The 14,203-nt window shown below is 49.9% G+C and overlaps 1 protein-coding gene across 1 annotated transcript in view; it reads right to left on the minus strand.

The window, feature by feature from the left end:
- The window catches only part of NRF1 (nuclear respiratory factor 1), a 44,227-nt gene extending 35,719 nt beyond the window's left edge, over positions 1-8,508 (minus strand). Inside the window, exons 1-4 of the mRNA XM_058805626.1 lie at positions 8,286-8,508; positions 5,304-5,418; positions 3,218-3,344; positions 2,105-2,245 (exon numbers count right to left, since the gene is read on the minus strand). Coding sequence (XP_058661609.1) covers positions 2,105-2,245; positions 3,218-3,344; positions 5,304-5,418; positions 8,286-8,508 — 606 coding nt within the window. The remainder of the gene's footprint in view (positions 1-2,104; positions 2,246-3,217; positions 3,345-5,303; positions 5,419-8,285) is intronic.
- Positions 8,509-14,203: the final 5,695 nt, after the last annotated feature.

Consider the following 14,203-nt stretch of genomic DNA (forward strand, 5'->3'; position numbering starts at 1 on the left):
CAGACCACTGGGGAAGCAGAGCAATTAAAAGGAGAATTATTTTCACCTCCTCACTGATGACACCTCTACACCTGCCTGCTGGCACCTGCTGAAAGCACAGGCCTCATTTTTCCAGTCCCTGCCATCCTAATTACATTTATATTTATTTTTGGTCCAGTTTTCCATAGGGTTTTTTGCAACTTAGCTGCAAAAATATCTGATTTTTTACTAGAAAATACAAACAATTATACTGGAAGCTCTGGGAATCAAGATTCCCACAATAAATGATGGCACCTCTGTGCCCAGCTCAGGAGAAACCTTTCCACAAAGCTCTTCTGAGCCACCTCACTGTGCTGGAACAATGAGGGCCATTCCTAAAAGAATCCTTGTTTTTCTACCATAGAGCAGCAGGAGTGGATTTGAAAGAAGAGGTTCTACATCAGCACTTTGGGCTGGCTGAGCAAAGGCCCTGCAGGACCAGGAGGAGAAAAACATTTCCATGGGGAACTGCTCCTGGAACACAGCAAAAGCTGCCATGAGCAGCTCCTGCAGTGCCACCTTTCACAGGAGTTTAAAATCCAAGTAATCATCTTTGTCTTCTTTGTCAGGGATTGGGGAAATGATCTGTACCAGCCAAAGCACAGTAAGCTCAATAAAATTTTATTATGAGTGTGAGCTTGTCTGATTCCACTAAGAAATGGAAATGGTGCTTTGAGCAGGGTGTGACCTCTGCAGAGCACAGAAAAATCTGCACATCTTTGCCCTGCTCTGACCTCTTTGTGTGCTGCCCTTTCCATCTTGCTACTCCTCGGGAAAAATTGCCTTTCAGCATTTAAAACTTGTCGTGGTGCCTCAGGCTGGGTGCACCCAGAGCCTCCTGCAGGACACACCTGCCTGAATTCAGGTCCTGCATCCTTGGGAAGGAGATTTCCCTCCAGATGAAGCTTCCCTGGGGAGTCCCCTGCATTTTCTTCCAGCAGTGAGGTCAGGCTGGACCTGGAGAGAAAGGGAATCTCCCACATGCTCAGGGCACAGAATTCCCTGTCTCCAACAAAAATATCCCACTCAGGGTCTGATCTGGGGTTAAACTCCCCTCTGCTCCAAGCCACAGCAAGAAACAGAGGAGGGAATGAATTACAGGACACAGAAAGGTGTCCATGAGTGACCGTCCCAATCTTGTGCCTAAAGATTGTGGCAAATCACGGAAGAAACAGGGAAATTTCCTCTGTTCCCACTTTCTGAGGTGCCAAAACCAGCTCCAAAGGGAATGCTCCCAAAAGCCTGAGCTCTCCTCAGCAGCAGGTTTTTATTTTTCACAGAGAAAATCAGCACCACTAACAAAGCTCCAACAAAAATATCTCACTCAGGGTCTGAGCTGGGGTTGAACAGCAAATTTCCCTCTGTTCCAATCCACAGCAAGAAATGGAGGAGGGAATGAATTACAGGACACAGAAAGGTGTCCATGAGTGACCTTCCCAACTTTGACACCTAAGATTGTGGCAAAGCATGGAACAAACATTTTCCCTGTTCCCACTTTCTGAGGTACCAAAACCAGCTCCAAAGGGAATGCTCCCAGCAGCCTGAGCTCTCCTCAGCAGCAGTTCTTTGTCACAGAGAAAATCAGCACCACAAACACAGCTCCAACAAAAATATCTCACTCACGGTCTGATCTGGGGTTAAACTCCACTCTGCTCCAAGCCACAGCAAGAAACAGAGGAGGGAATGAGCTACAGGACACAGAAAGGTGTCCATGAGTGGCCTTCCCAATCTTGGTGCCTAAAGATTGTGGCAAAGCATGGAACAAACATTTTCCCTGCTCTTGCTTTCTGGGAAGTACCAAAACCATCTCCAAAGGGAATGCTCCCAGCAGCCTGAGCTCTCCACAGCAGCAGTTTTTTCACACAGAAAATCAGCACCACTAACAAAGCTCCACCTCCAAGCACAACCTGAGCTGTTACAGCCCCAGGGGAATGAAGAGATCAGAGCCATCCCCAGGAGAGGCAGCCACACAAAACAACAGGATGTGACTGCAAGATTCCAAACATCCCTCTGTTCCCTGCCTGCGCCAGGGCTGGCTGCTCACCTGGGTCACCTGTGCACTCACCTGGGTCACCTGTGCACTCACCTGGGTCATTTTGTCCACGGAGACGGGGATGCCATCGATGGTGAGGGGGGGCAGCTCTGAGTTCACCTCCTGGGGGGCCGGGGCGTGCTCGGCCAGCGCCGACTCCAGGTCCTCCAGGATGGTGCTCTTGTACTTGCGCACCTGTGGGGAGTTGTTAGCTCAGGTAAACAAGGGGAGCAGCACCAGGAGAGGAGCAGGGGGCAGGCCCAGCCACCTTCCCCGAGGTGCTGCAGAGCAGGAGGAGCAAACAGTGGCACAGCTGGCAGGAAACAGCAGCAGCCCCACGAGACTCGGCCCTGCTGATGAAACTTGCAGTAACACTGGCAAGGGAAGGATTTGTGGGATGAAAGGAAAAGTTCTCAAAGTAGAACTTGTCCCGGGCAGGGTGTGCAATAAGATGCAGGCAGAAGAGCTGAGTCTAAACATGTCATTTTTTAGGGTTTACTCTGGAGAAGAGGAGGCTCAGGGGGGACCTTGTGGCTCTGCACAAGTCCCTGACAAGAGGGGGCAAGTTGGGCTGTGCTGCCAGGGAACAGGGACAGGAGGAGAGGGAACAGCCTCAGGCTGGGCCAGAGGAGCCTCAGGGTGGAATCATCAGGAATTTTCCCACGGAAAGGGTGGTCAGGGGCTGCCCAGGGAGCTTTGCAGTGCCCATCCCTGGAGGTGGCCAAGGAACTCCTGGAGGTGGCACTCAGCTCTACGCTGGGGACAAAGTGGGGTTCTGACACCTTGGACTCAGTCATCCTGGAGGTCCTTTCCAACCTCAGGGATTCTGTATCATGACCTGTTCCCTCTGATTTTTAAATTTTTAATGCAGGATGTTCCCCCCTGGTGAGATGTGCCAGGCAGCCATTCTTGCAGAGAGGAGAGAGGAGAGGACCTCAGTGCTGCCCTCACGTCAGGGAGTCACAGGAACATTAAGGCTGGAAAAGGTCTCTGAAATCACTGACTCAACCAGATCCAGCACTGTATCACATAAAACCTAACCTCTGTTTTCCAGGGTTTTTAGCATGACATTCAGATCCCTACCAGGCTTCCAAGGCTGCCCTGAACAGAACAAAACCTGCAGAGAAGGTGAGGAATTTGTCTCCTCACTTTCCCAGGGACACCTACCACGTTCTCCAGGGGTGCAGCACCGAACACTTTGAAGACGGGGTTGGGTTTGGAGGGTGAGATGCACAGCACGATGGCCTGCTGCCCCACTCTGGTGGTGTACTCATCCAGCGTGGCCCTCAGCTTCCTGAAACACAGCAAAAGCTGGGAATGGGCAGGAGCTGAAACCCTGCACAAACAGCACCCCCCTGGCTGCCAGCTCCCCTGCACAAAGCAGGTGAGAAACAGAGCCCCAGCTGCTCAGCTTGGCCACATATGGAGCTTATTCCTCTGCTCCACAGGCCTGCTGTGCTCCCTGCAGCCACCCAGCAGCTCAAATGTCAATTATTGTCCCCTCTCTCCTTTTCTCATTGATGTAAAAAGAGAAATCAGCAGAGCAGCAAAGCTGGGGCAGCGAGAGTCTGCACTTGCACTCTGTCTCAGCAACACAAAACTTGTGTTTTGTTGAAGCACCTGAATGATTCATCAAAAGAGGCCTGCAGACAGAGGTTGTTCTACATCCAGTGCAATTCATAGCAGTGCAATTCTCCAGCACCAAAGTCCTGCTCAGACCAGATCTGGAGGAATTCAAGCTACAGGACAAGCAAGAACTGGAAATATTGCAACAGCTCAGCACAGGAAACCCAGGTGTCCCCACACCTGCCCCATCAGCAACTCCCTTGGGAATCAAAATGTTCCACTGGATATTTTCTGCCTCTTATTCCCTGTTAAACAGTGCAGGAGCCAGAAATGGTGGCAGAAACTCTAAAAGCAAGAGAGAAGTAGTGCTTTCCTCAGAAAACCTGAGCACTCTGTGAGGTGACAGCTCAGCCCTGTCCTGGTCATTTCAGAACCTGAGGCTGCCAAAAAGCACCTCCAGCTACACAGATCCCACACTCAGGGGTTTGGAATTAACGCTTGATTCCCAGTGGGGTGAAAATCAAGCACAAACATGTGTTCAACTGGTCAGAATGGAAAAAAAATGTTTTGTCATTATCTTAAGGTAGCAAAATGAAGTAGGTGCGTGAAAGGAGAATAAATAATTCCTTCACTAAGTGGTTTCTTCAAAAATATATTGTTCATATTTCAAGGGAGAAAAGGATTTGTTCTTCAGAAATACTGCAATAAACACAGAAACACTGCAATAAACACAGAAACACTGCAGTAAACAGGGCTGAGTTGGGGAAGGAGGGAAAACCAGAACGGAGCTGTAAAAGGCAGGGAGTTCACTCCCAAGGATTATTATTTTGCAGTAACTCTGCCCAATAATTAAACCTTAACTTCCCAATGAGATCCAAAACAGCAGAAAAAGCAAGAATTGCTCTGTTGCAAAAGGCAGGGAACAGTAGCAGCCGATGTTCACAAGTGTTTCCAGGGCAGTGCCCTCGGCTCTGGTGAGGCTCGGGGGCCACCAGGTGGGCAAAGAGCCTCAGAGCACCTGGAATGCAGCACCTGCAGGGCTGTGCAGCTCTGCTGTCCCCACTGGAAGCTTCTAAAGCCAGAAAAAGTGTTTTAACTCAGGCAGGAATCTCCCCTGGGTTATTCTTCCTAAAATTGTGCTCTAAACCCTGCAGTCTTCACCGTGGGATTTGGAGCACAATTTTAGGAAGAATCGTCTGGGGAAAATACCTGCCTGAGATTCCTTTGCCAGTCTTTGCAATGGCAAAGGAAATTTGGATATCCACACACTGAATTTATCCCCAGAATGGTTTAATCAAGCAGAAATGACTTTTTTTGTGAGGCAGATAAATTGAGAGCTGGGATATGGAAATTTAGCAATTTCTGCTAAAGCCACTGTGGATATCTTGGAATATCACTGTGACAGATAACTGGGGTTAAAACAGAAAAATGGATCCACCAGAGTGCCAGTCCTGGATGAGATAAGCAGAGCTGCAGTTTAACCCTTTAATGCCAACTAACACCCTGATTTACCCCTGATATGTAAACGGACCAAACTTAAATATAACTTATAACTTTCTGGCTTCCAGAAAGACACTCCCAAAAAATCCCCAAGCTGGGTGACTCCTGGGCAGCACTTGGTGTGACCCCAGAGGCCACCAGAGCTGGCAGGAGGACGCAGAGGTGTCAGGGCCAGGTGAGAGCTCACCTGAGCAATCGTGTCTGCTGCCTCTTGCGGATGGAGGGGTTGGACTCAAACACGTGCGGCCGCTTCCGCTTCTTCCCCGTGGCCACAGCAGCAGCTGCTGCCATCCCCACAGGGCCTGCAAAGCACAGCACAGGGCTCAGTCAGCTCCAGCAGCTCAGAGGGACACTGGCACCGTGCCCCCCGGCCAGGAAGGGGTGCCCAGGGTGTCCCCAGCACAGCCAAGGGACACCAATCCCTCCCTGAGCCCCGCAGCACTGCACTGAAAGCTCCATTCCTCAGGCTGGCAAATCTGTGCTCAGTCCTGGGTCAAAGTCACATTTTCAGCCTAAAGTTGTCCTTACACTGACAGAACTCTGTGTTTTCATCTTGAAAAACTCCCAAGGTTTGAATAACTGAGGAGATGCTGGTGGCTGGGAAGAAGAAACCAGGTACAGCTCCACAAATCCTGCTTGGACACCTCAACTACAGCACCAGGAATCTGAGGCTCCCCTGAGGGATTAAGGACCTGTTCTAGGGGGAAAGAAATGTAAAATCCAGAGTTCTCAGCAGTGTCCTAACAGGGAAAGAAATGTAGAATCCAGCAGTGTCCTACCAGGGAAAGAAATGTAAAATCCAGAGTTCTCAGCAGTGTCTTAACAGGGAAAGAAATGTAAAATCCAGGCTCCCAGCAGTGTCCTACCAGGGAAAAATTGTAAAACCCAGATTTCACAGCAGTGTCCCATCAGGGAAAGAAATGTAAAATCCAGAGTTCCAACAGTGTCCTACCAGGGAAAGAAATGCAAAATCCAGAGTTTCCACCAGTGCCCCACCAAGGAAAGAAATGTAAAATCCAGAGTTCACAGCAGTGCCCTAGCAGAGTCTTCTGAAGACCACCCAGGCCTGAAAATCCTGTGTGTTAGAAAGGAAGGGGAAAGGAAAATTCCTGCAGGATGGGAGGCTGGAAAGTTCATAAGCAAGAGGAGGCCTGGGATGCTCAGGGGGTGGTGGAACCTCACAGGTTTGGTCTCAAGTCTGATACAGAGTCAGGCCACACTCAGTGCTTTATTATCACCCCATTTTTCTGCCAATGCAGACCCACTATGGGGCCAGTCTGGAGGACGTTTGGCTCACTGGGAGGAATCTGTGATTCTGAAGTCCTTTCCCAGTCCAGATGTGTCAGGATTTTCTGTGGATCTCTGTGGAGAAGCCCAACACCTGAGCTCCCAGACTCAGCAAGGCTGCACTCCTGGGTTAGTTTTTGTGGTTGTTTCTGTGGGGCCTGAAATAATCTTTGCTCTTTGACATATTTGGTATTTTAATTTCGTTACTTGAGGCAGCATTTTAGCAGGGACCTTTGTATAGACCAGCAATTCCCAGCACCTCTGTGGTGCACACAGAAACAATGTGGGATTCAAGTGGCCAGCAGGGAGAATTTCCTGTGGAATATTCCTGTGGGTGGGATGGACCAGTGATGACTTAGGATTTAGCTTTTCTATTTTTCACACCCTGTACTGCTTTAGTGTATAACTGTAAAACTCCTTAGCCTATCAGCTGCTGTTCTCCCATTTTACTCAGATAAAACAATTTCTCTCTAGGCCTGAAACTCAAGGACACCTGACTGCCTTGGGCCCTGTGTCTTGGTTTGAAAAGCCAGGTGTCTGCTCAGGAAGGCAGGAGCCTGCCCTGAAATGGAAAATATAAACCCCTCCCTCTGAATTGTTACAAGTTTTCTTTATCTCTCCAACAGCCAATCCTCCCTACAGGAGATCTCTGCTGTCCATGGCCACTGAGTGTCCCTGCATGGCTGATGCACGGGGGGTAGGATGCCAGGATGGATGGAGATGAGAGATCTCTGCAGCCAGGTGGTGGAATTTGGGGTTTATTGCACAGGGCCTGGGTGCAGGGCCCTGCTGGGGTTTGGGGTTTATTGCAAAGGGCCTGGGTGCAGGGCCCTGCTGGGATTTGGGGTTTATTGCACAGGGCCTGGGTGCAGGGCCCTGCTGGGATTTGGGGTTTATTGCAAAGGGCCTGGGTGCAGGGCCCTGCTGGGATTTGGGGTTTATTGCACAGGGCCTGGGTGCAGGGCCCTGCTGGGATTTGGGGTTCATTGCCAAGGGCCTGGGTGCAGGGCCCTGCTGGGATTTGGGGTTTATTGCAAAGGGCCTGAGTGCAGGGCCCTGCTGGGATTTGGGGTTTATTGCCAAGGGCCTGGGTGCAGGGCCCTGCTGGGGTTTGGGGTTTATTGCAAAGGGCCTGGGTGCAGGGCCCTGCTGGGATTTGGGGTTTATTGCCAAGGGCCTGGGTGCAGGGCCCTGCTGGGGTTTGGGGTTTATTGCCAAGGGCCTGGGTGCAGGGCCCTGCTGGGATTTGGGGTTTATTGCACAGGGCCTGGGTGCAGGGCCCTGCTGGGATTTGGGGTTCATTGCACAGGGCCTGGGTGCAGGGCCCTGCTGGGAGCTGCCAGCCACAGCTCAGAGCAGGTCTGAGAGAAGAGAAGGGTAAAAAGGATGAGAGAGAGAGAGAGGATGAGAATGTAAGAGGGAATAAAAAGGTAAGAGAGTAAAAGGGTAAGAGGGCAAGATGCCCATTCCAATACAATAAATTTTCTTCTGTGTTGAATATTTTAATTCTCACTAACCAATCTAGTACAAGATATAAATCCTATAGCATTTCCACACAGCCTATAAGAATCATTACATTACCATACTGTGTTACATTTTAAACCCTAAAAACTCCTCTTTGGGCCCTTCTGCCAAGCTGTAGGGTCTGCTCTGACCCTTGGGCCTGTCTGCAAACAGAGAGTGTTGTTCCATCACAAGGGGATCACCTTCAGCTGGCCACACCATTGTTTTCCAGTTGTTCAGTAACTGAGGGATCTCAAAGCTTGCTTTCATTTCAATCTCACACTTTCCATACTCCCAAAACCTCCTGCCAGACAATCCTGTTTCCAAGGCTTTCCCGTTTCACCTTCCCCAAGCGACGATGAGCGGCCCCGGGCGTTACCTGCGGCCGCCAGGTGCGCGGTGACCTCGTCGGCCGCCGTGGAGTTGAGGATGTCGGAGTCGTCGTAGGAGGTGTCCTCGGGCGAGGAGGGCGAGTCCTCGTCGGCGCTCAGCATGCTGTGCTCCGTGTAGGTGGCCACGTGCACCTGCTGCACCTGCTGCGCCACGGCGTGCGCCTCGATGGTAGCCATGTGCTCTGCCTGGCTCACCCCGTGCTCTTCCATCAAGAGTCACTGCCAGGGGGGACAAAGAAACGCGGCAGAAAGCTGTGACAGAAAGCTGTGACAGAAAGCCGTGACAGAAAGCCGTGACAAAAAGCCAACCGGGCCGTGAGCACCAGGGACAGAGATCACCTCCCTCAGGGTGTCTAGAACAGGGAAATAACTCTGCCAGGAGTCAGGAGAGGAACAGAGAACAGGAAGTTAAAGAGGAATTCTTTAGGTTAGAGTTTGGAAAAATTCACACTTCTGAACAGAGCACAGCACCCAGACATCGTCATGTCTGGTGGAGGGAAGGTCCCCAAGGACCCTGCAGCCCTGAGATTGTCCATGGAAGGGTCAAAGGTGGGACTTGGTTTTGTCATGTCAAGAGGCCTGAGGGCGACACAAAGTCTCCTCTGACCTCAGCAGCTCAGGACAAACGAGGATGGCAGCACAGAATCCCAGCAGCACTGAGGATGGAAAAGACCTCTGAGATCATCGAGTCCAACCTATGTCCCCTCCCCAGAGCAGAGCACCGAGTGCCACATCCAGGAATTCCTTGAACACCCCCAGGGACAGCGAGTCCACCATCAACTTGGGCAGCCCCTGCCAAGGCCTGACCCCTTTCCACGGGGAAATTCCTGCTGTGCCCACCCTGAGCTGCCCTGGCCCAGCCTGAGGCCGCTCCCTCTGCTCCTGTCCCTGTTCCCCCCGGCTGTGCCCTCCTGGCAGGGACTTGTGCAGAGCCACAAGGGCCCCTGAGCCTCCTTTGCTCCAGGCTCAGCCCCTGCCCAGCCCCCTCAGCCCTGCTGGGGCTCCAGGATCTTCCCCAGCTCCATTCCCTGGACCCCCTCCACCCCCTCCAGACCTTTCTGCTCAGGAGGGGCCCAGACCTGGACTCAGAGTCCAGAAAGAGGCAAAGCCATCACAGCCCAAGCACAAATATCACAGAAAGCTGATTTATTACAGCGCCCAGTGGTAAAGAACTGAGCAAAGCAGCAGCTTACAGAGTCAGCAGGGCCCTGGGCCACACACTGGGAGCACAGAAGGACCAGGATGGGAGGTGCAGGGATATTTTCAGTCTGTGCCTGCTGTACATTTGTGGAAAGGAAAAGGCACATCCCTAAGAGATTTCCCAACAGGAGAATTAGAAGCTCAACCCTCAAAAAGAGATTCCCCAAAGGGAATCTGTTCCTGCTCAGGGTAAAGGGCAGAAAGAGGTGACCAGCTGCAGGGAATAGGAAAATAAACAAAAAAAAAGGTTCTGACCTGGTAAGAACAGTCATGGAATTACAGCTCCTGACTGATCACAGATCACAGAATGCCATGAGGGCTCAGGCAGACACAGGAACCCAAACCATTTTGTCAAGAGGGGTATTTTGACCAAACAAAAGGGAGGCTGCAGCCAGGTAGGGGTCAGACACTTCTCCCGAGCCACAGGACGAGAGGAAATGGGTTCAAGTTGTGCGGGGGAGGTTTAGATGGGATTTTATGGAACATTCCTTCTCCAAAGGGGTTGTCAGTGGAACAGGGAAGTGCTGGACCCTCATCCCTGAAGGGATTTAACCTGGTTAGTGGTGGGATTGGCCCTGCTGGGGAAGGGTTGGAATACTCCAGCCTGAGGGACAGCAGAATTGTTGTTGTGAGACTGTCACAAACCTACTGAGGCTACAGCTAAAGCCAAGCCAGCTTCAGACTCCCAATCCTCCCAAAAAAGCTGCTGGAGTCTGATGTTGCTGCTGTCCAAGCCTGTTTACAACCTGGGTTGTAATATTAGAACCACCCAAAAATAGCAGGAGTTCAAACAGTGCCAGTGAGGAAGGGACTGAGACGCTGAGGTGCAAATTGAGACAAACTGAAAACTCCTGGTGGAGAAAAAATCAGCCCTAAACTCCTTCCACAAAACTCACACTGCCATCACCACAGAAAAATGGGTGGCAAAAAATATCTGTACATTGAGACAAACTGAAAACTTCTGGTGGAGAAACAGTCAGCCCTAAACTCCTGCCATGAAACTCACACTGCCATCACCACAGAAAAATGGGTGGCAAAAAATATCTCAAGTAAATCCTTATATGGACCAGATTAACAGATTTCCCAAAACACCAAGCTTTTCCTGAAAGGGAACACTGTTGCTTTTCTGACTATTAAAGTTTAAAAAACCCACCGAAAAATGTGATCAGAATATGATTGCTAGAGCACAGTGACTTTAAGGCCAGGAGACAAGACCCCAAGACAACAGATCAAACCACTGGAACCAAACCTTGTACTCAAAGGCAACCCACACCCAATGCCACCAACACTGAACCCTTGGGAAGCCATTCCCATATTCAAATTATTCCCAAATTCAAATTATTCCCAAAGTGTTCCTGACACTAGTCAGGCTCTGTGGGCCAACACCTTGACTGGTGAAGGCGTCACCAAGCTGGGCCAGCCAAGCATCCCTGTGACACATCCAAAGGTTTGGGCCTGGATTTGAGCAGGATCTGGGCACAGGGATGACAGGAAAGCTGTTCCCTTCATCCTTTAGAGAGGAACATTCCTCACTCCAGGAAAGGAACATTGATCCCTGGTGTTCTCCCAAAACCAGAGCAGTTTCAGGAGGAGGGAAAGCCTAATGACACAGTGGTGACTGCAAGGACATTTCTGGACACTTCCTTAGTCCTGAAGGTTTGGATGACAGCCAGAAGTAGTTTTAAAGTCATTTAAAGTGCTTGTAAAAACTATGAGGGTAAAGTCCCTCTCATCACACAGTGCAGCTGCTTCACGAGTGTGTCAGGGGTTCCTTTGATGGCCTGGCCAGAGGCTGCTGACACCATCACTGGAGGAACACCAGGAGCAGGAGGAAACAGCAGAGTTGCCCCACTCAAACCACCCAAAACCAGCGGGAACTGGCTGCAAACCCCATAAATTCTACACCAAATTGAAACCCACGTGGATTGAAATTGAGGTCTCTGTGGTGTGACTGTAACAAGTCACAACTCAGCCCATAAAAACCCCACAGACACCATCCTCTACCATCACCATCCACCTTAATGGGTGCTTAAAACTGAGTCCAAAATAAAAATCCCACACCAGGAAAAATCATGGGAGCAGCAGCACGATGGTAAAACTCCCTTACCCTGGAATTATTTTAAACCTTTATCCCACTGAAGAGGTTTTAATTCAGATGCTGCAGGAGACACGACAGAGACAAACTGAAGCTGGAGATGAGCATTTATCCTCTGCAATGTTAAATCATGGTGCCATTTTTACCAACTCAGCCCACACCTCATTAATTTGAAACCCTGCTCAGATCAGCAATAAATAAAAAGAATCACTGGCTCTTGCTTCTTTGGTGGTTTAAATAATTTTGAAAGGAAGCAAAATAGGAATTCTGTGGAGGTTTTGAGAGACCTGCTTGCTCTGTCCTCTCATGAGAGGATCCCTCCTGGGATACAACCATGAAAGGGACCTTGGGGAAGGTCACCCTTTCCTTCTCTGTAGGAAATCACCCTCTAAATCAGATTCTGGCCACTGTTTGCTGTTTCCCTGCTGCTTCATCTCCATGAGCCACGGAGCAAGGCTGGAGCAGTTTCCAGCTTCCCGAATGCTGCTGGTGGCACCCAGGACTCCCCACCTGCTCCTGTGAGCTGCTTCCTCACTCTCAGGAGGGTAAGGAAGATCCCATTTCCATTTATTTTAACATCTGCCAACAGTTTGCACCTGCCACTCCTCCTCCCTGCCACAGCACCATGGGCAGCTCATGATGGGGAGGGATCAAAAGCACCTTTGATGATCTGGGCTGATGTGATGTGAGGGAGATTTTTCAACTGGGTCACACTTGGTGGATTCACTCAGGTTGAATTCCTCTGCACTGAGTGCTCAGGAATGTGTTCTTTAAAAAGCTGTCCACACTTCTGGCCGTGCATCTCGATAAACTCCAATTTCCCTGCAGAGGCAGCCTGGGATAATTCCTAAGTGAAAACTGATCTTAGCAAGAAATCAATCACTGGCCATTTCCCAATAAAATCAAACCCTGTTGGAGTGGAATTAGACCTTTGAAATTGTCCAGTCCTGCTTCTCCTGCTCTGGCACAGGACCCTCTATGCAGATTTTCAGGAGAGCGGGCACATCCTGGTTTAGCACCTGCAGATTTCTGCTACATCACATTTTGATGGTCACAACCACGGAGAGCAAACCTCACTGGGAACCAACACAAACCCAGGGATGTATTCCATGATTTTCACCAGGAGATGAGACTGAATCAGTGGTCAGCCTCGTTAGTCTTGAGGGCTTTGTGTCTCCCCTCCACGAGAATGGCCAGAAAGGAGCTGGTTTGGTGGTTCCTGGCATGGTCTGGGTTAGAGGAGCTGCTCCAGCTGAGGGGAGGATTAGAGGACAACCTTTAAAAAGGAGGAATGGCCACTCCTGGTGCTGTCCTGGCTCTGCTTCTCCTCCATCTGGGCCAAGCTGGCGTCTCATCCATCTCCCAGCCGGGGCGTGCAGCTCCCTCACGCCATTTCCTGAGAGTGCTGGCTCAGAAAGCACTTCCAGGAGAAACCAGAGCTGCCAGGAGCTCTGTGCCAGCCAATTCCAACAGCACCAGCTTTGGGAGAGCCCAGGAACAGCCCCACTCCCATCAATCACCACCAAGCCAGTCCCAGACCTTCTCCTGCTCTTTTCTCCACGGGGACAGGAGCGAGAGGATGTCCAGGTGTCCCCAGCAGGTGATTCCAGACTCGCAGAGATCCAGCTCTTTCCTTGATTTCCACATTGCACTGGCATCTCTCACTGGTAAATATCCTTCGTTAATTGCTATTTAGGGTGAATTTGACACCTCTCCTGTATAAAACTGTGCCTAGAGGGAATCACCCCTGCGGGTCTGACAAGCAAACACCACCATCCACCAGGATAAGCTTGATTAATATCTCACCAATTACCACAACTCATTGAAAATGCACATTTAAGTACCAAAATCCCATTTTCCACGGAAAGAAAAAAATGCTCTCGGTTCACGAGGAGAATTTTGAAGCCAACACCACAACCTGATAAAAAACAGGGTGTTTTTTTTTTTTTTTTTCCCTGCCCCTCCAGAAGCTGCTCAAGGTTTTGGATGGGAAAGACTTTCCAGGACTGGAGACACTGACTCCTGTCAGCAGCACAGCTGATACCAGGCACAAAGCGAGATAAGACACTCCAGTTTATTCCCTTGCTATCAAGATTGAAGTGAACATCTCATTTACGTGCCTGGCACAGATACGGTGACTCGAGCAACACCAGGAACCGGCTCTCGTTCCACAGCGTCCTCCTGTGGCATAACATTAGTAAAATGATCCTTTTAATTAGCATGGGGTACAAAAAAAAAAAAAACAAAAAAAAAACAAAAACAAAACAAAAAAAAAAAAAAAAAAAAAAAACAAAAAAAAAAACAAACAAAAAAAAAACAACAAAACAACCCAATGCTCCTGGTCTCAGCGTGAAAAGCCCTGAAATCAAACAGATTCTAGCAAATAAAACCAAAATTCCTTCTATTAACGAGCTCTCTTTGTCACAATCTCACATCAAAGAGCAAAGAAATCCCCCTGCAGGAAAAACCTTCATTGTGGCAGCTCTGGAAAAGAAACAAACAGGGTTTCACAGGTATTTATTAGGATAATAGCTGCTACTTGCTGCTGAGAGCTGCCATTGGGTGCTGCGATAGGACACATCAGGGACAATGTGACCTGCAATGGGGCCT

Source organism: Ammospiza caudacuta, chromosome 5 (genome assembly GCF_027887145.1).
Source record: "Ammospiza caudacuta isolate bAmmCau1 chromosome 5, bAmmCau1.pri, whole genome shotgun sequence".
Classification (NCBI taxonomy): Eukaryota; Metazoa; Chordata; class Aves; order Passeriformes; family Passerellidae; genus Ammospiza; species Ammospiza caudacuta.